This window comes from Phoenix dactylifera, chromosome 1 (genome assembly GCF_051530095.1).
Source record: "Phoenix dactylifera cultivar Ajwa chromosome 1, Ajwa_hap1_PhDact_Kaust_v1.1, whole genome shotgun sequence".
NCBI lineage: Eukaryota > Viridiplantae > Streptophyta > Magnoliopsida > Arecales > Arecaceae > Phoenix > Phoenix dactylifera.
The window spans coordinates 5,189,888-5,211,899 of record NC_143190.1 but is presented as its reverse complement, the minus strand read 5'-3'; the positions used below and the strand labels follow the sequence as shown (position 1 = coordinate 5,211,899).

Sequence of the window (22,012 nt, the reverse complement as noted above, 5' to 3'; positions counted from 1 at the left end):
TCCTTAATTCCCCTTGCAGCAAATTTTTATTTGGCAATCGAAATTGAGTATCTTTAACAATCGCCTGCATTAATAATTTACAAATAGGGCCTTGGGATATAAACAAGTTGCTTAAGATGCTTTCCCAACCTATCCGAAATTTCTTGCGAACGTAGGTTTCTTCTTTCTCCAGCTATAAACTCATGGACCATATCATTGAGCTCAATCCAGCATGAAGGAAGCTGTTGGCTTTTATGTGCCTGTGCCTTTTCTCTTAATCTTTGTTTTAGCACACAATTTCAATGGCCAGTTGCTTACTAGATAGGGATGTCAACGGGATGGATCCAATATGATTAGTGAAAAACTAAAATTGAATCTAAAATCCACCACCGCTTTCTGAAACTAACATCGAAGCCGAATAATTTTTGAAATAAAAAAAATATAACTGTTATTAGAAAAAACCACGAGACCAAAACATAAACCAAAAAATTGAAAACTATTTAACTTTTTTTTATCCATTTCAAAATATTTTATATAAATATCTAAATTAAAGATATCATCTATAATTTTTATATAATTTATACCAACTCAACTAATAAATATGTCCAAGAATAATAATTCAACCATCCGATAAACTCAATAATTTTAAAATTAGAACACAATCGACCAACAAACTCAATAATTCTAGAATAATAATACAACCATTCAACAAAAATAATACGCCAAGTTTAAAACAAGTCCAATTACATCAAAGAAAAGAAGTCTAACAATCACAATAATCACAAAGAAGAGCCAAAGTGAGGCCTCTAGGATTTATCCATTTAGTAATTTATCCATCCATGGTCTATGGATGGTCCAGATTGAATAGGATAGAGAGCTAGGATTTATACTAAATATAAAGAATTCTAAGGGATATCGGGTATGTTCAGTTTCGGGTTCGGTTTCAGATTCGGTTTCGAGTTAGGTTCTAGTCAAGGAATACATCAAAACTAAATTTGAAGCCAAAACCAAATAGTTTAGATTTTTAAAACTATCAATGAAGCCATCGCCATTTAATTTCGGTTAAACCATCCTGTTTGATTCAGAGATAGATAAAATATTCGGGTATCCATCCCCATTGGCATTCCTATGCATAGATAGTTGACAAGATGTCATAATTCTTAGCATATGTTGACTCTATTTTGAGCAACCGATTGACCACCTTCTTAGTAAGGTATATATTATTATACACTTGGCATGCGCCAAGAAGTGTGCCCATATAATTGCAATAAGATCTAAAGCCATAATCTTGATGAGGTCAAAGGCCTCATTCAGAAGCCCCCCTTGTCCTAGAAGGTCAATCATGCAACCATAGTTTTCTATCTCGAAGGCATTGCCATAATCTCTCTATAATGGAGAAGTAGTATCAACACTCTTCAATGAGTCCCATGTGGGCACATAGAACACCAATGAATGTCACACCATCAGACCAGATCCCTTCTCTCTTCATTTGAACAAAGAGGTCAAGTGCCTTTCATCATGTCCATTCATCGCCTATCCCCGAACCATAGAAATTTCAAGAGATAAAATCCTTCTTGACCATTTTCTTGAAGACACTCTATGCCATTTCAAAGCACGCACATCAACTACCATCCATTCAATACCAGCCAGGTTACTCAATCGTTGTGATAATATTTAGGTTTATTTTACAATAAAAAATTTAGATATAGAAAGATCAGTGGAAAGAGAGAAAAAAAGTGTCTATCTCATCCAAATCTACTACCCTCCGTCCCCTCTTCCTCCATCTCCTCCTCCCATGCTCTCCCAACTACCTCCTCTCCTCCCCACACCCTAGATCCCCTTGCAGGTCATGCCTCCTCACCAGCAAATGAAAACCCCTCACTTGTTTAAAGCTTCTAATTAAACTTGCTCCCGGTGGGGCTTGCACTCGAGTCGCTTCGAGACCCCCTTGGAACCACCCTCACCTCATCAAAAGCTGCATGCCCATAAGCCTCTAACATTTTCAATCCAGCAATAGCTGAAGATGCTTACCTCCTAGACTTAGTATAGTAGCTAATCCTACGTCGACATCCTTCGATATGGTACATCTCAAGATGCCCCTGCCGTTCATAAAGTGGTGCCTCTCTCGCCCATCTTAGGCACTCTTCCCCCCACCTTACAAGCGACTCCTTTTATACTAGGGATCTTTCTGCTATAGAATCCAAGATCATCTCAAACTGACCAGCCATAACCCACTTCACTATTTCTAGTGTTTTTGTATAGGAAACTTGCCGAGAACTTGCAAAACACCATCTCATCTCTGAGTCACAACTAGCAAAATCTCTCAATCCGACCCCTAGAGCTTCCACTCTCCCTCCATGCAACATCAACAACTAAACCCTCTTATCACCATTCCTAACCATCTATCATGCATCAAGGCCTTCCTCCTGCTCATAGGGGAGATAGTTGGCATTTGCACCTATTGGACTGAGTGGCCTACATGCAAGGTGTTGGCCGCTCTATCAAAGTGGATGATGTCTTCTCCATAATGGCCCATAAAGCAAGAAAGGTTGGCTCATGAACCACCGGGCATCTTTCCAGCAATGGGGTAGTCCACTCTCTCATGGTGGAAGACCACATTTGCGTTGACGACTTCTGCTTGCTCGTCAACTAGAACCAATTCAAAGACAATTCTTCATTAGCTAAAGTATAAGGTCTTGCTGCCCTCCTTCAACATCCCTTTTACATGGCCAATATAGTCACTGCCATCATATCTAGCTTTAGTGTGCCTCACCGTGCCAGCAGGTCAAGCCTTCGATGGGAGGGCTTATCAGAATTCTATGGGGTCTTCATTTGCAAATATCTTCCATCCATTTTGGCATATGAATTTTAGCTATTTGATAGATTCAACATCTTATTATAATCAAAATTGCGTCATGATGCAGTAGGGGGCAATGATACTTTTTTCCACCAAAGCCATGGTTTTGTCCTATCCAAAAATTCCTCTAATCATCAAGAGTGTAGTTCTTCGATGATTTTCTCTCCCATAAAATAATAGGGATGTAAAGTTAAATTCTAAAGAAAAAAAAAATCTTAGAGAGAAGTTACGAGTATCTCTATACTCAAAAAAAAATCTTCTTTCTATAAGTTTTTAGTAGGCCAAAAATTACTATCTCTGTAGAGAGAGTACCAAAATATTTTGGTGACTAAGTGTATGTGCCACTTGATTCATCATGCTGGACTTGTGCTTAATCGTGAAGGTGATTTCCATTAAGGAAGGACAATGTCTCATATTTAGAGTATATTACAAAATCATCTTGTTAGAGATATAGCTTCCAATGTCATCTCACAATGCCTGTAAAATAGTAGAAAACTCTACAATGCAGCTAGAGCAGTAGATATAGTTCTTATGCAACTTTTCACTAAAGTAGGCCATGGATCAAGGCCTTCTTGAGAAAAAAATATGCTGATTCCAATCTTAGATGCATCATGCTGCATCTCAAACACTTTGTCAAAGTCAAGTAGTGCTAAGGTGGTTGCTTGTATTATTAATTCTTTTAATTTGTAGAAGCTCTTCTCGAGTTGGATGCGTATATTAACTTTACTTACTTTATATAGTCGGTAGTAGGAGCATCAATAAAAAAGTTTTTAATGAAGCACCAATATATATGATGAAGAAAGGCTATAGAAACTCTAAAATCTATGGATATTTTGAGGATTTAGCCATTCATTAATGGCTCTGATCTTCTCCTTATCAACTTAGATACTATCTTCGGATATAACATATCACAGGTAGTTACTTGTGGAATTGTTGGATGAGAAAAGGTAGCATGCGCTATGGCACGAACATGCCATAGCATCGATTCCTTTCTTACCATTTGAGCGTGCCATAGTTTCTTCTCTGCATGTGTCATTTTGTGATAAACATCATTCACATACCACATAGTGTGATCAACAATATCATCATGGATCGAAACTTATAATCTATTTAGATAATATGCTACACAAGTTCATTAATTTTCATGTGGTCATGCCAAAGCAAAGAGTTTTAAAAACTCCTTAGAGTAGTTAGCAATGCCCCTTTCGTCCGATCTAAGATTCATATAAGATTGATAGAGAGAGAGAGAGTGATCCACTAAAAGGAAGTGGCGAAATAGATGCTTCCCTATCTTTGATCGATCAATGATTTTTATTTTTTTAATACTCATATGAGAGCGCTAGATATTCTCCATCATATAAATGCATAGCTTCATAATTTTAAGGCTACAGTCTTCTTGTTCTTGTTGTCGTGAATGCCCATAACTTCAAAGAACCTCTCGATGATGGTGATCTAGTCGAGGAGGTTCTTTGGATTGAGCTTCCCGTGAAATTTAGGAAGCTTTGCTTTGAAGCTGAAGAGCCTCTCATGATCTTGCGAGACTCGATTATCAGTCGAAAGAAGATGAATTGGTCTTTGATTTAGAGCCTATTAGTGGACAGGGTTGGTAAGGTGATTGAAAGATGTACCCAATAGCATATCATCCTTTTGATATGATCCTTTAAGGCTGCGACCACAACCAACTGCACGATCCCCACCTGTAGTTGCGCTATCTATTCTCGTAGCTATTAGGTCTCCACATCTCTTGGGTCGATCTCTAGCACTGGGGCATTTCGTGTATTTTGGCAAAACATGATTTCAATATTGATGTAAAACACCATTGGCAACTGGACCTGATATGATACTATAATAGTGTACATTGTGATGCAAGAGCATGAGCCTAAGCTGGAGGCACGCGTGGTGATTAAGTCCCTTTCTTGGGTGAACACCAAATTATATTGGGTCCACAAAGTTCTCGCAACAAATTACAGTAGGTCCAAAATTTTCAGCATCAAGTCGCATTAGGATTAGTTGTCCCAAAGCCTGATTTAATTGAGTCCAAGGTGTTGAAGGGTCTTGATTTAATTTAGGAGTTGTGTGATTGAGTCCATGTGTGAGAGGATTGAGTCCTCGTGCGTGAGGCATTTGGTTAGTCGTGTGAGTAATATTGAGTGCAAGTTGTGGTGAGATTGAGTCCTTGTAATAAGTAAAATTAGTTCACAATTGATTAGAGTCTTCAATGCCCAATTAGGTTGATTCCAAGCGTTGATTGGGTCTTTAGTTATGTAGGATTGCTCCACGTGTCTCATGGGATAAAGTCCTAAAGACACTAGGATGAACTCCATGCAGCAAGGGAGAAGTCCTAAATGAAGTAGGACTTGTATGCGGTTGGAGTTTTCTCTCCCAAAACTCCAATCCACACACCAAGAGGGGGTGACACTTGTCCACATTTGTCCCAGTATCTTGGAGGGACAATTTCTTTCCGCAGACAATTCAGATCAGAACCGCAGGCAAAGATTTACCTCTGTTCAAAGACTGATTCATTCGGATCGACATGAGGGTCCAACTCCATTGCATTGCCAGAATCCATGTTGTATATTTGAAGCAGGTTGACCTCCTTGCTTCTCTCATGGTACAACCCTCTTAATTGGCAAGTTGTTTAGGTAGTTTATCATTAGATTTGAATTTTAAAAGGTCTTCTTATCTAATTTTGAGTCCAAGTAAATTTGATTGTAACTTCCTGTTAGATGTATGCCCTAGAAGCCAATTTGGCTGACACATTGTTGATTCTAGGGACATAATTTTGTACTTGACTATTTATTATTGAATAAATAAAAGGCATCTTTTCATTCATATTGTTTATGTGTCTATGAATCGTCCAAGAAATTAATAAGATGATGATACATATTCTCAAGAGTTGAGAATTTGAGCCATGTATCATTGGTGATTAATTTCTAAATGCTCCTGATCAAAGGATCATCACGAGGACGGTGATCGATCCGATCAGTGCACAGATCACTCTCCTTCTGGATGGACGAGACTTGAGTCCACAGTGTAGGGACACTGAAGTGATAGTGCAGGTGCTTGTTAGAGAACAAGGGTACTGAGCGTGACCAATACAAGAAGTCACTTGGATGTCTATCCACTCGTCAGTGACTTGCTTGATGTTGCAGTAGTGTGACTGGTCCTTTGACCTGCGGTGCTTCGGCTGCTCACAGTGGGGTTATTGTAGTTTGACTGCACACATACATGGTCCCTAGCCATATGGGTCCATGCAGTGTAGATTGGCTGCAGTAAGTTCACTGTAGGAGTAGGGTATGCACCTATATGGAATCTATCGACCTTGATAGATAAGGAGAGATCCTATGTGATTTATAAGACTGAGTTCGTAAGACCTCGGCCGGGGCAGTATACACAGTGGAGAAAGAGTTTCTCACTATCGAACTCGAGACGAATAAATCTTGACATATGACAGACGATGGGGTTTGACGAGTTGTCCATGACCTCCGTCCTGTAGGGATCCACGATAGTAGGACTATATCACATATTAACTGCACCTAGAGGTTCATCATTCCATTCTGCTGGGTAGCCACTACATGCTGCTAGGTGTCACTGGTGGATGGTGGGACTCATAGGGATTATCTTGATGATCGATAAACCCTAATGAGTTGAGTTGGAATCGTTCCAACCCATTGAAAGGAGTTTTCAATGATATAGTGATAGAGATCACAATATATCTCACTACCAGTCAGAATAGAACCTATGGGGTCACACACACTAGAAGTATTGACCGATCCGATGGTTGAAATCGTGATTAGGAATCACAAGAAATCAATTTGATTGATAAGAAGTTGAAGAAGAAACAAAGGGAATTAATTAATTAGACTTAAACACAAATCCTACTTCGGGAGGGATTCCTAGAGTCCTAATTGGATTAGGGCTGGGAATCCTAGTTGGAGTAGGACTGGAATTCCTACTTGGAATAGGATTCCTACAATCCTAATGAGATTAGGAATTTTGAATTAAAATTGGATTCCTACTTGGAGTAGGATTCCTAGAAATCCTAATTGGATTAGGACTTCGGATTCAAATAGAGTCCTAATTGGATTAGGACTAAAATTAAATACATCCTAATTAGATTAGGATTCCTTAAGTCTAAATTAATTATTAATCTAATGAATCAACATGACTCCTAATTGGATTAGGATTGAAGAGTTCAATTGAGTCATGGTTCATTCAAATCCTAATTGGATTAGGACTAGCATAGATTGAACCCAATTTGGCTAATCCTAATTGGATTGGGATTAAACCATAAGAGAGGCACCCAATCCTCTTTGGAAGAGGATTAGGGCATCACAAGAAGGAGGGTTCACGCCCCTCCTCCTCTCCTTGAGTGCGGCATGAAGAGAAGGGCCGGCGCCCCCCTTCCCTCTTAGGCAATATGTCTAGGGCTCCTAGATTGTAGGAGCCCTAGATGGCTTTATAAGGAGGCATGAGGCCGGCGCCCTAGCAAAGAGCTCTCTTCCTCCTCTTGCTGCCGCCACCAGCCCCCTCCTCTCTTGGTTCAGCCGCAAGCAAAGGGAGAGCAAAGTCCAAGCGTTGGCGTCATCCTCTTCCTCCAATCCTTCTTCCAACGCAGGGAAAAGAAAGAAGGCTGCAGAAGCTGTGTTCTTCTTCCTTAAGTCCCTTCTTCTTCTTCCTCCTCTCAAGCACTTTCAAGAGTTGAAAGAAAGAGAGGAGATCAGCCATCAAAAGAAGTCTCTGCAAGGGAGCTAGCACCCCGGGGAGACGAGAAAGCTTTGATCGGTCCTCTGCTTCGTGTGGATACCCGTAGAGGCCGGACGTTTGAACGGCTTCAAGCGAACCCTCTTCCTAAAACCACGAATTCAGATTCGCGGTGATCATCTACCCGCGCAAGGTGAAGATTTGATCTTCCTATTAGTTTTAAAAGGATTTGATTTACCTAATTACGAAAGGTCTCGAAACAACGTTCATGAGATGAACGTCGAACTCGTGCATGCCGATTCCGCTGCCATCTGAAAAATTTTGAAATATCAGCGGCATGGGCGGGTTCCCAACAGTGGTATCAGAGCCTAGGCTTCGTAGATTAAGGTAAGAATTAAATATTTAAAGGCTTATTAGATCTGAAAATTGATTGATCATGCATGCTGAAAAATTCTGCATGCAGATTTTTCAGGGGTGCTGAATTTTTACATGCTGATTTTTATGTGATAAAAAGATGATTCTAATTGCATTGTTAATGGGATTACAAAGTTTAGAATCATGATTAGCATGATCAGCGACCTATGTCATGATATAATCAGTTAAGTTTCAGATCTGAAAATTATAATTGTAGCATACGGTGATGATCATAGGATTCAACCCCTTTTGGTATCAAATGTAATGACCTGCGATGTGATCTGCGATGTCATGTAATTTTTCAGATGCTTGCATGCATCTTATTTGATGTTTTGAGAGGCCTGCGTGCCCCCTAAAAGGAGATGTAAATTATTTTTATTTTTATTTTACATCTGGTTGTATTTCTGTGATGTAATGTACATCAACGATCAAGTCGAAGACGATGCATGAGATGAACAGGGGTCTAAGCGGTTGATGGCGATGGGATCAAGAGTTGATCAAGGATCGAATCAAGGAAGCTTGGATCCAATTCAAGAGTTGAAGACCACTTGATCGATTGATGTGCATGTGCTTGTAATACGACCTAATTAGAATCCATGATCATCACCTAGTTAAAGTTTAGCTTTAATTTGATGCCGCGATTATAACTGCCTGCAATGCGCCGTTTGCATGTGATGTGAATGAGAGTCGGGTAGATAGGTCTACATGTGATGTAGCAAACCCAATTGAGACCTAAATTAAAACCTCCTCAATCAAGTCGAGAGTGAACCGACATGAGCAAGTCATATTAGATTAATTGATCTAATTGGTGTCTAGGAAAGCATGAAAGGTGGTTACTTAATTAGGACCTTACTCTCTGAGTAAGGGGAGCCTCCCACCTGCTTACCTGGCCAATTGTTCGATTACCTCTTATGAAAGGCTCAAGTTGCAAACACTAAGACCTGATTAACCAATATTAAGTCAATAGGTCTTCCACTGTAGTAGAGCTGCTAAGGCCTTTCTGATGTTGACTTGTCTCGGCTGGATACAGTGGTCAAATTGCATTGGGGGGCTGGACCTCTCTATAGACATGAGATGTTGTAGGGTAAAGGTGGGGTTGGGCACCAATAACTGTTAGGTGAGGACCCAATGACGACTTTATTCCTACGGTTATTCGGTGGGTCTGACTTAACTAAGAAATGGGACCAATAACTGTTAGGTGAGGTCTTCATGACTTAGAGACCAAGTTGCACTGCAACATGCTTGAGAAGCATTGTACAAGAGTTGTACACTCATCCATCTATGTGTCACCAATAACTGTTAGGTGAGGTGGCATGTGAATTGGTGGGACCGCAGTACCCACTAGAAACCCTAGTCGTGTGGGATTTCCGTTTTCCTACCAGGGGAGTGTGAGGAATTCGAGAAAATAGTGGGAGTCATATTTGTTCTAAAAGACCTTAGGACAGATTAGGATCAAGTACAAGAGTCTAACTAGAATCTTTACTCTCTGCAGATACAATGTCGGCTTCAAACCCTTTGACCCGTATTCTTGAGACCAACCGACTGACCGGAACCAATTACAAGGACTGGCTTAGAAATCTCAAAATAGTTTTGGACTGTGAGAAGATAGGCTATATACTCGATTCAGATATCCCCACATTACCAGCACGTCCCACTGATGTTCAGCGTGAGATGCATAAAAAGTGGTTGGACGATGACATTAGAGTAAAATGCTATATGATGGCATCTATGTCTAATGAACTCCAATGCTAGCATGAAAATATAAAGACTGCTAGGGACATACTGGCACACCTACAAGAGTTGTATGGTGAGCAGAGTCGCACAGCTCGTTTTGAAGTGTCCAAGAGGCTTTTCAAAGCGAAGATGCGCGAAGGGCAGTCTGTCCATGATCACGGTCTGACCATGATCAAGGACCTAGAGGAGCTTGAGAAGCTCGATATGGACATGCACAAGGAATTGCAAGTGGATTTGATCCTACAGTCACTTCCTGATTCATTTGGTCAGTTTATAGTAAACTACCACATGAATAAGATTGAATGCACTAAGACTGAACTAATCAACATGTTGGTAACTGCTGAGGGAGCCTTGAAAGGTTCAAGGGGCAATGTCCTCGCTGCTGAGTTGACTTCTGGTTCCAAGAGAAAGTCTACTTGGAAGAAAAAGAAGCCTGCAAAGAAGCAGAAGAAAGACAAGAAGCCAAAGAAGGAAGTTCAAAAGAAAAAGGCTAACGACAAAGGAAAATGTTTCCACTGCAATGTCGAAGGCCACTGGAAGAGAAACTGTCCTTCATACCTCGAGAGCCTAAAGAACAAGAAAGGTGACACACCTACAGAAGGTATAGACTTGCTCATTATTGAAACTAATCTAACGGTTTCTTCTACTTCTAGTTGGGTTATAGATTCTGGTTCTAGTGCTCATTTGTGCACTACCATGCAGGGTCTAAAGGAAAGTAGAAGGCTGGCGGAAGGTGCGGTAACCCTTCGGGTTAGCAACGGGGCAAAAGTTGCTGCTGTGGCTGTGGGCACCTACCATCTGCGACTATCGTCTGGATTTAGTTTAATACTTAGAGACTGTTATTATGTACCTGTTGCTAGCAGAAATTTGATTTCTGTTTCATGTCTAGCACAGGAAGGTCATGTTTTTACATTTGACAAAGACTGCTGTTCTATTTATTTAAGAAATAAAATAGTCGCACGTGGTTTTATGATTGACAGTCTCTACCATTTACATATGGATGTATCTGTGAATGTTACCGAGCAAGATGTGAGTGCCAAAGGATCCAAAAGATCCAGAGATGAGATAAACCAAAGATATTTGTGGCACCTCAGACTTGGCCATATTGGAGAAGATAGAATGAACAAAATGGATAAAGATGGGCTCTTAGGCTCATTGACTTCCGAGTCATATCCAGTTTGCGAGTCCTGTCTTCAAGGAAAGATGGCTAGACTACCCTTTGTAGGACATGGGGAGAGGACCACTGAAATACTTACCCTAGTACATACAGATGTATGTGGTCCATTCGATGTGCTAGCCAGGGGATGTTATTCTTACTTCATTACCTTTACCGATGATTATTCACGGTATGGGTATGTGTATCTTATGAGACACAAGTCTGAATCCTTTGAAAAGTTCAAAGAGTTCAAGAATGAAGTAGAAAAACAAACTGGAAAACCTCTTAAGGCTCTTCGATCAGATCGGGGAGGAGAATACCTTAGTGGAGAATTCCGGGACTATCTCAAAGAAAACGGCATAGTCTCACAATGGACACCTCCGGGTACACCTCAACTCAACGGGGTGTCAGAGAGGAGAAATCGGACCCTATTGGATATGGTCAGGTCCATGATGAGCTTCACTGATTTACCTATGTTCCTTTGGGGAGATGCCTTACTCACAGCGATTTATTTATTGAATAGAGTTTCCTCTAAATCCGTTCCTACCACACCGTATGAGATATGGCATGGTAAGAAACCAAGTCTGGGTCATCTCAAGATTTGGGGATGTCCGGCCCACGTCAAGCGACTACAGGCGGACAAGTTAGAGGCTAGGACCATAAGTGCTCGTTTTATAGGATATCCTAAAGAGTCATTAGGATACAATTTTTACGTCTCAGAGGATCACAATGTGTTTGTGAGCCGTCATGCCATCTTCTTGGAAAATCAGTTTATCCTTGATAGAGGCAGTGGGAGGAAAATTGAGCTTGAAGAGAAAGTCTCTGAAAAGCAACGAGTCATGGATCCTATAGAACCCATTCATAAGGAACCAGTACACGATGTCCCTCAACCACCTCGTAGATCTAGTAGAGTCTCCCATCCTCCCGATAGATACTTAGGTATACTTGAAGAGGATACTGAGGAAATGTTCCTAGTGGGAGATAGGGATCACATACAGGATCCCAAAACCTACAACGAGGCGATATCTGATATCGATTCCGAGAAATGGCTGGAAGCTATGAAGTCAGAGATAGACTCCATGCATTCCAACCAAGTCTGGACCTTAGTAGATCCACCAGAAGGTATTGTACCTATTGGATGCAAATGGATCTACAAAAGGAAGATAGGTTCGGATGGAGAGGTAGAGACCTATAAGGCAAGGCTTGTGGCGAAAGGGTATAGTCAGCGCGAAGGCATTGACTATCAGGAGACCTTTTCACCTGTAGCCATGCTAAAATCCATCCGAACATTGCTTGCCATTGCAGCATTTCATGATTATGAAATCTGGCAGATGGATGTGAAAACTGCTTTCCTGAATGGATATCTTGATGAAGATATCTATATGGAACAGCCTTTGGGTTTCACTTCCAGTGATAGAGATCACAAGGTCTGCAAGCTGCAAAGGTCCATCTATGGACTAAAGCAAGCCTCTCGGAGTTGGAACACTCGTTTCGATGATACAATCAAAACGTTTGATTTCATCAAAAACGAGGAGGAACCATGTGTTTATAAAAAGGTTAGTGGGAGTGCTGTCGCTTTTCTCGTACTGTACGTAGATGACATTCTCCTGATTGGGAATGATATTCCCATGCTAACCTCGGTCAAGGTCTGGTTGTCAAAAGAATTCTCCATGAAAGACCTTGGGGAAGCATCCTATATCTTGGGAATAAAGGTCTATAGAGATAGATCTAAAAAGATGCTTGGCCTGTCACAGAAAATGTACATAGAGGAGGTGCTGAAGAGGTTCAGCATGGAAAACTCCAAGAGGGGTCTCTTACCCCTAAGGCATGGAATTCATCTCTCCAAGAAGATGTGCCCCAACACACCTGAGGAGATTCAACGCATGAGCAAGATTCCTTATGCATCGGCAATAGGAAGCCTCATGTATGCCATGCTATGTACACGACCTGATATAGCTCTTGCTGTGAGTGTCACAAGCAGATATCAGTCGAATCCAGGTGAAGAACACTGGACAGCTGTGAAGAATATTCTTAAGTACTTGAGAAGAACTAAAGATTTATTCTTGGTTTTTGGAGGATCATCAGAGTTAAAGGTAGAAGGGTACACAGATTCAGACTTCATGACTGATGTCGATGACAGGAAGTCAACATCTGGATACGTGTTCTTGTGCAATGGTGGTACGGTGAATTGGAAGAGTTCTAAACAACCGATCATTGCTGATTCGACTATGGAAGCCGAATACATCGCCGCCTCTGAAGCTGCTAAGGAAGGCTTCTGGTTCAAGAAATTCATTGCGGAGCTGGATGTGATGACATCAGATGCCATAACACTCTACTGCGATAACAATGGCGCCATAGCCCTTGCTAAGGAGCCAAGGTCTCATCAGAAGTCTAAGCATATAGAGCGGCGCTTTCACCTCATACGCGACTATGTGGAGAAGAAATATGTAGAGGTGCAGAGAGTAGACTCCGCGGATAATGTGGCAGACCCTTTCACTAAGCAGCTGAGTCAGCAAAAGACTGAAGCCCACCTTGAGAAGATGGGCCTAAGATATATGACCAATTGGCTTTAGTGCAAGTGGGAGATTGTTAGATGTATGCCCTAGAAGCCAATTTGGCTGACACATTGTTGATTCTAGGGACATAATTTTGTACTTGACTATTTATTATTGAATAAATAAAAGGCATCTTTTCATTCATATTGTTTATGTGTCTATGAATCGTCCAAGAAATTAATAAGATGATGATACATATTCTCAAGAGTTGAGAATTTGAGCCATGTATCATTGGTGATTAATTTCTAAATGCTCCTGATCAAAGGATCATCACGAGGACGGTGATCGATCCGATCAGTGCACAGATCACTCTCCTTCTGGATGGACGAGACTTGAGTCCACAGTGTAGGGACACTGAAGTGATAGTGCAGGTGCTTGTTAGAGAACAAGGGTACTGAGCGTGACCAATACAAGAAGTCACTTGGATGTCTATCCACTCGTCAGTGACTTGCTTGATGTTGCAGTAGTGTGACTGGTCCTTTGACCTGCGGTGCTTCGGCTGCTCACAGTGGGGTTATTGTAGTTTGACTGCACACATACATGGTCCCTAGCCATATGGGTCCATGCAGTGTAGATTGGCTGCAGTAAGTTCACTGTAGGAGTAGGGTATGCACCTATATGGAATCTATCGACCTTGATAGATAAGGAGAGATCCTATGTGATTTATAAGACTGAGTTCGTAAGACCTCGGCCGGGGCAGTATACACAGTGGAGAAAGAGTTTCTCACTATCGAACTCGAGACGAATAAATCTTGACATATGACAGACGATGGGGTTTGACGAGTTGTCCATGACCTCCGTCCTGTAGGGATCCACGATAGTAGGACTATATCACATATTAACTGCACCTAGAGGTTCATCATTCCATTCTGCTGGGTAGCCACTACATGCTGCTAGGTGTCACTGGTGGATGGTGGGACTCATAGGGATTATCTTGATGATCGATAAACCCTAATGAGTTGAGTTGGAATCGTTCCAACCCATTGAAAGGAGTTTTCAATGATATAGTGATAGAGATCACAATATATCTCACTACCAGTCAGAATAGAACCTATGGGGTCACACACACTAGAAGTATTGACCGATCCGATGGTTGAAATCGTGATTAGGAATCACAAGAAATCAATTTGATTGATAAGAAGTTGAAGAAGAAACAAAGGGAATTAATTAATTAGACTTAAACACAAATCCTACTTCGGGAGGGATTCCTAGAGTCCTAATTGGATTAGGGCTGGGAATCCTAGTTGGAGTAGGACTGGAATTCCTACTTGGAATAGGATTCCTACAATCCTAATGAGATTAGGAATTTTGAATTAAAATTGGATTCCTACTTGGAGTAGGATTCCTAGAAATCCTAATTGGATTAGGACTTCGGATTCAAATAGAGTCCTAATTGGATTAGGACTAAAATTAAATACATCCTAATTAGATTAGGATTCCTTAAGTCTAAATTAATTATTAATCTAATGAATCAACATGACTCCTAATTGGATTAGGATTGAAGAGTTCAATTGAGTCATGGTTCATTCAAATCCTAATTGGATTAGGACTAGCATAGATTGAACCCAATTTGGCTAATCCTAATTGGATTGGGATTAAACCATAAGAGAGGCACCCAATCCTCTTTGGAAGAGGATTAGGGCATCACAAGAAGGAGGGTTCACGCCCCTCCTCCTCTCCTTGAGTGCGGCATGAAGAGAAGGGCCGGCGCCCCCCTTCCCTCTTAGGCAATATGTCTAGGGCTCCTAGATTGTAGGAGCCCTAGATGGCTTTATAAGGAGGCATGAGGCCGGCGCCCTAGCAAAGAGCTCTCTTCCTCCTCTTGCTGCCGCCACCAGCCCCCTCCTCTCTTGGTTCAGCCGCAAGCAAAGGGAGAGCAAAGTCCAAGCGTTGGCGTCATCCTCTTCCTCCAATCCTTCTTCCAACGCAGGGAAAAGAAAGAAGGCTGCAGAAGCTGTGTTCTTCTTCCTTGAGTCCCTTCTTCTTCTTCCTCCTCTCAAGCACTTTCAAGAGTTGAAAGAAAGAGAGGAGATCAGCCATCAAAAGAAGTCTCTGCAAGGGAGCTAGCACCCCGGGGAGACGAGAAAGCTTTGATCGGTCCTCTGCTTCGTGTGGATACCCGTAGAGGCCGGACGTTTGAACGGCTTCAAGCGAACCCTCTTCCTAAAACCACGAATTCAGATTCGCGGTGATCATCTACCCGCGCAAGGTGAAGATTTGATCTTCCTATTAGTTTTAAAAGGATTTGATTTACCTAATTACGAAAGGTCTCGAAACAACGTTCATGAGATGAACGTCGAACTCGTGCATGCCGATTCCGCTGCCATCTGAAAAATTTTGAAATATCAGCGGCATGGGCGGGTTCCCAACACTTCCAATTATGCCAACCCCTCTCTCTCTTTATAAGATGAGGTTTTGATGAATGAAATCATATCAGATTTATTTGAAAAAATTCCAGAGATTTGTGAAAGAGAGATCACGAAAAGAAGAGACTCCTTTCCCTTGGTGAGACGCCAAAAATAAAAAGAGCAAGATTAGGAGGTGAGACGCTCTCCTATTCTGCCTAGGATTGGGACATTGAAGGGGTGCGACTCCTCTTCAACATATCTTGTGTATGTCGTATCTAATATGGTGGTTTAATGCAGGTTAGAAAATATAATTTTTTCTCTTTTACAAGGAGCGTAGGTAAAATCCTAAATGACACATTTGAATGGGTATATCTTTGAATCTTTGATATCACAATGAACTGGTGTGATAATGTGTTGATGCATGATAGTGAAGACTGGTTTCTTGCTTGTCATATTGACACAATCAAATTACACATTGCAGTGATCCCACTAGTTTCCTTGTTCCATGGGATGATTTTGATTATCCACAACATCAATGCACATCATGGTGACACAACTACAATTCATCTTAGGCATCTTCAATTCAAGGATTGATTATTCGCATACCTACCAAATGATCTACCTCGGCCGATAATAAAATGGGCCTAATTATTTGTTAGTCCAATTGGAATAAATTTAATTAGACCCAGGCGAGAGCAGCCCCAAACCCCACCTACCTCACCCGCCTAACAGCCCCTCTTACCTAACCCAGATTTGACGCCCAATTGCCGGCTCGGGCCCGCCGATACACGCCATTGCCGCTTCTCCCTATAAATACCCCACTCCATCAGCCTCCGCTTTTCGGCTCCATTTCCCGTTTCCCCTGCTTCTTTGTCAATTCATCTACCTCTCCTGTTTCCCTTTCCTCTTTCCTCTCCCGATCCCAGTCCTCGTCTCCAACCTCTCTTCCATTGCTCTTATGGAGTTGAAGCTCTCGAATGGCTCCTCCTTTTCTTCATATCCAATTGAGGGCAAGCTCTTTAAGCCCTCGATCCCGCGTCTCTTCGGCGTCCCAATACGTAGAACCATGGGAAGATCGAACATTGGTTATCTTGTATCATCCTCCCCGGGGTTGAAGCTCCATGCAATCCAAAGCTCCGAGAAGCCCGTCAGGTATAAAAAGGCCGCTCCTTTTTCGCCCGTTTATCGATTTTTCATTGGCTTTGGTCAAATCAGGCCTCCTTTTTTCGTCTGATTGCTTTCTGGGTTTTTGGAATCGTATATTTCTGATTTTATTTCTCGTCTGATGGTTTTTCCTGCTTCGTAGATCTGATCGTTCGGCTGGTTATTGTTGTGCTGTTGGGTTTCTGCTGATTTTTGATGGCTTGGAGGTGTTTTGTAGTATTATTTCTGGATTTTTTTTTTTTTTAATTTTTAACTTTGTGCTGCACATAAGATTAAAGTTGGGTTCTTTTTGGTTTTTTGCCCCCTCGTTTTTTTTTCTTGGGATGTTATCGAATCCAACCTGAACTTCTGATTTCATGAAACAAGTTTTGTTTTGTATTCATCAGCTATGTGCATGTAGAAAAACTTGCAATCGAACGTCATGAAGGGGTCTTCCAATTCTTATGGGAAGAAAACATATTTTGGGCCTTGGATTTTTTTAAAAAAAATAAGATTTTGTTTGTTATTTTGGATTTTTTAAAGGCTATGGGTCAGGTGTTCGTAATTATGTTTCTTGTTTTCTTTTTATTCCTCCAATCTGAATGTTTTAGGTATCCTGCCTCTGTGCCGTCACCCCTCCCCCCTCCCTCTCTTCTTGTTTGAGTTAGAAAGAACGAAGACTAAATTTTTGGTCCAGGATCCTTTAAAATTTGGGTGGGAATACATTGGGTCCTTTCAAGCTTTACTGGGATCCGTTTAATCTGCTTTACCAACAACATATCAGAATGTTGAGCATAGAGGAGGTTTTAGTATTGCTACGAGCTTTGGTGGGTGCAACCCTTGTAATTTTGTTTGCTGATTTCATGCACTGAAACGAATTAATATTTCTAGATTTTACTAAGAGTGGATTTAGCATGAACAAGAAAAAAAATTGATTTGCATATTACTGTGGTACCATGCAACAGACATCCAGTGTTTTTTTTTGTTTTTATTACCGTGGTGCTACGAGTGCTTTTTTAAATTACATGTACATGCATGTGAATACTTTACTCTCTGCATGTAGGCATGGCAACTATTAGAATGCCAGTATCATGATCATGTATATTAGCATCAGTTCTATGTTTAAAAATTTAGTTTTCATTTATTACAGAAAAATTTCTTGGCTTCCATTTATGATATTATTCATCTGTAGGATGGAGAAGGAAAGAGTGGATCAAAGTGAAATATTAACCCTTGATGGAATAAGACACTCATTGATTCGCCAAGAAGATACAATTATATTTAGCCTTTTAGAGAGAGCGCAATTTTGCTATAATGCTGATACATACGATGACAATGTGTTCCACATGGATGGTTTTAATGGCTCGTTGGTCGAGTTTATGGTTAGGGAGACAGAAAAGCTCCACGCACAGGTAAGTGGAATCTTTAATGTAGAGATCAAACGTACTTAGAGACTTATTTTGCCCTTTTTGTCCTGATGAAGTTTTTGCCTTCCTATTGAAACTTAGGTTGGCAGATACAAGAGCCCAGATGAGCATCCTTTCTTCCCAGAAGCTCTGCCCGAGCCTATGTTGCCACCAATTCAGTATCCAAGGGTATGGACAAACACATGAAAAATTTATCGAACCACGTTTGCAATTATGTATTCTTCTTTTTGAATGCTTACATAACATGAGCATAGAAGGAATATATATCAGTTTGTTTGACATGGTGCTGCAACAAATGTGAGCAGGTATTTACCACAATATTTTTGAATAATTTGATCACTAGTTTAAACGAGCAGTCTTGTCTAATTTATTTATATAGGTTTAATGGTAATTGAAGGAAACCAGTAAGTGGCTGATGGTTGACCACATAGATTAAGTTTTCTTGTATGTGCAAGTGCAAGAAAACTTAGCCCAGGGGAAAGTTTTACTTCCTTTGCCATTCCTGTGCAGCGAACCGTGAACTTCCACCTCACTATCCAGGGATGAGTGGGCTCTCTCTATCGTAATTGCTCTAAAAATTTTGGATCAAGATACAAACCTTAGATGCTTTATTATTGCATCAAATACTTGTCTTCACATTGTTCTCATGAATTTCAGCTTGGAAATAGAATGACATTCATAAGTGGGAAAATGCTGTAAAACTATCTTATTTATGCTATGCCAGTCATCTTCACAAGGACCTGTTCCATTGATCCCAAGATTTGTTATCTATAGTTGCAGATCACATGCTTTCTCCTTTCTGTCTTGTTTTTCTTTACCATTGTCAATGCCTGCCTCCTATTTTGTTGATTCTTAACTGTAGCTATTGAAGCCTGTAATCGTGCTGGCTTCAACAGGGAGACAGCATGTTTGATTTTGCATGGGGTGCAGCCCTGCTGAGGCATACAATGTGTTAAGAATGATGAACAGTTAAGAGAATGATGAATTTTGGCTTATACTGAGACCAAATGTTTTATAGATAGATCAGGATCACTGCTTTTGTCATATGCTTGCTGGTAATGACACTTCTGTTAATTAACCAGCCGTTTTTAACATTCTAAAGCAGCATTTGGCTTCTTTATGTGATCTAGGTACTGCATCCAGTTGCTGATACCATCAACATAAATAAGAAGCTATGGGACATGTACTTCAGTAAATTACTTCCAAAATTGGTTAAGAAAGGAAATGATGGCAACTGTGGATCTAGTGCTGTTTGTGACACCATGTGTTTGCAGGTATGCATGAACTAAGTACATAAAGGCATGTTATGCATTTTCTGGATAATTTGATCTGCAAGCATGTCAGATATATAACTCATCCTGCACAACTTGGAACTCCGTTGTTGCCAACATGCAAACATGTAGGATGGGAGATGACTGCATCCTGTTTGTTTAAATTGTAATTACAATGTGGAGATTGGATATTTCCAGCATGAATGATGTTCTAGGTGCTTACCGGATTCATTATGTCTTTTTGTTGCTAAATGCTACAATAACATGTGTAGTTTTTAAGTTGTCTTCTGCGGTTCTGAACATTAAAACTGTTGGGGCTGTTGCTCTGCCTAAACAAATTATACAGAGTAATCCACATGCTGGTACATAGAGGCGCTCGTGCTTATTTTTATTATTCGGAGATATCAGCTTGGCAATCTCAGAAACAAATCTAAAAGCCCTTGATTTCCTTTTGTTGAAGTTACTTCTCCTTCGACATTTCCCTTTGTTTGCAGCCTCAACCCATGGATTATCCTTATTAGTCTGGGAGTTTCTTTTGTCTGGTCATAAACCATTTCTTGATTTCTTTATGCAGGCTCTGTCAAAGAGAATCCACTACGGCAAGTTTGTGGCTGAGGCCAAGTTCCAAGAGGCACCTGATGTCTTTGAACCTGCAATAAAAGCACAAGTAAGATTATGAGTTTGTCCGCTTTGATTATTAGTTAATCCAGACTTGTTCTTATCTTTTCTTCTGAAATTATTATTTTTTTCTATTGGGTTTTATCAGGATGGGGATCAGCTGATGCGTTTGCTGACATATGAATCAGTCGAAACAGCAATCAAAAAGAGAGTCGAAGTAAAGGCTAGAATCTTTGGGCAGGAGATCACTGTTGGCGAGAAAAATGCCACACCAGTATATAAAATAAAACCCAGTTTAGTTGCCGAGCTCTATGACTACTGGATTATGCCTCTGACTAAGAAAGTTCAAGTGGAGTACTTGCTAAGGAGGCTGGACTAAATGTGTGCTCTTGTAAGTTACCAGCATCTGTAGTTAATTTGATATAAAGAAAGAAAGCAGTTCATGTTTTATGGTGCTTGTAAAGGCCTCATTAATCAGATTGTGATTTTGATACGTGTAGATGATGTTGTGGCTTATTTTCTATAGAGCTGAAACTAGGCTCGTGGAAATTAGATTCCAGCCTATTGACATTCCTATTTGTGCTCCGTGGACATCATATTGAACAAGCTTTCATACATGTGTGTGTGGAGAGAGAGAGAGAGAGAGAGAGAGAGAGAGAGATTGAACAAAACATTTTGTTTCAAATCTTTAAGAATTTGGAATACATGTTAAAGTAATGTTGTTTGTCAAACTTTGATCCATGCTTTCTAATTGGTAGAAAAATCTGGAGTGATGGTGGCGATAAAGAAAATGTAGAACAAGCATTTAGATGCTCACCCGATCCAATTTTCTTGGAACAAGTTGAGAATCCTGGAGATTACCTCCTTGGAGCCACTTGAGCCTGTTACAATACTCAATGTGAGAACTCCATGTCGAGTTCTGCGACATCCAAAGATACCTAAAATGGTAGTGAGGTTTTACAAGCAGCTGATTCAACCTTTCTGTCTCCTCTGCAAATCATCCATTTAACTATACCATAGTAAAGATTTAGTTAGTTCGTAGCTATCATGTATCAACAATGTTATCTTGTGATTCCGTGGGGAGATAAATTTTCTGATTGATCTGTTCCCAAGGTATCTACAATGCCAATGCAAATCAGTAAATCAAACTAGAGCATCCTGGAAGAAGAGAGAAGCAAGCAAACGTGGGATACCCTTTTCCGAAGTGCCAATTTTTATTGGCATTATGAACTTTTGAGCAGAGGATGCAAACCTGACTTCTTTAATCAATCTGTAACTTTACAAAAGAAGCAAGGAAGAAAGGAACGGAAGTTGCCTTCATTGATTGCAAATTCCTCATGCCGCAGTTATCATTTATCTTCTTGGCTCCACCTTGATCCTTTGAAGGAGTAGGCATCCATATTGGTCTATGTACGTTTGTGTATGTGTATGTATATGTATATATACACAAAATAAGACAGGATGTTTGGAAGATGTTTTGAATTTATTCCATACAAATTAATCATTAATATCTTAAATATTGTTAAGCATATTTATTATATGGTTATTGTACTAGTTTGAATATGATTCGTATTTTCTTATTAGTCAAACCGTTCGGCTATATAGTGATGTACGTATTAGTGTAATTTGATACAAGATACAAAGAAAACATAATCCTTTCATATATTCTCTCTTCCGATATTTTACATGGTGTCGGAGCCAAGATTCCCTTTCTTATTGAATGATAATCTAATTTGCTTGTCGTCGTTCCTCTTCTTCAATCCGGGTTCGATCACAACGGTCACACATAGAGGTTGCACGTTCGAT

The 22,012-nt window shown here is 40.5% G+C and overlaps 1 protein-coding gene across 2 annotated transcripts; it reads left to right on the top strand.

Annotated features, from left to right (window-relative positions):
- The first annotated feature begins 16,576 nt into the window (after positions 1-16,576).
- CM3 (chorismate mutase 3) lies at positions 16,577-20,937 on the top strand. Of its 2 annotated transcripts, XM_039114417.3 has the most exons (7): positions 16,578-16,899; positions 18,083-18,302; positions 18,399-18,485; positions 19,448-19,591; positions 20,163-20,255; positions 20,355-20,597; positions 20,707-20,937. In XM_039114417.3, the coding sequence occupies exons 1-6, from the start codon at positions 16,706-16,708 to the stop codon at positions 20,583-20,585; spliced, it is 969 nt and encodes a 322-aa protein (XP_038970345.1). In that variant the 5' UTR covers positions 16,578-16,705; the 3' UTR covers positions 20,586-20,597; positions 20,707-20,937. The 2 variants fall into 2 exon arrangements, with proteins under 2 accessions (XP_008780978.1, XP_038970345.1); XM_008782756.6 differs by lacking the exon at positions 20,707-20,937 and having other exon boundaries at positions 16,577-16,899; positions 20,355-20,699.
- Positions 20,938-22,012: the final 1,075 nt, after the last annotated feature.

Excerpts from the sequence above, each read along its gene's own strand:
- CM3 (XM_039114417.3), top strand. The coding sequence starts at position 16,706 with ATGGAGTTGAAGCTCTCGAATGGCTCCTCCTTTTCTTCATATCCAATT. Across the intron at positions 18,486-19,447 it reads CACCAATTCAGTATCCAAGG|GTACTGCATCCAGTTGCTGA; the intron begins GTATGGACAAAC and ends TATGTGATCTAG. Across the intron at positions 20,256-20,354 it reads AACCTGCAATAAAAGCACAA|GATGGGGATCAGCTGATGCG; the intron begins GTAAGATTATGA and ends GGGTTTTATCAG.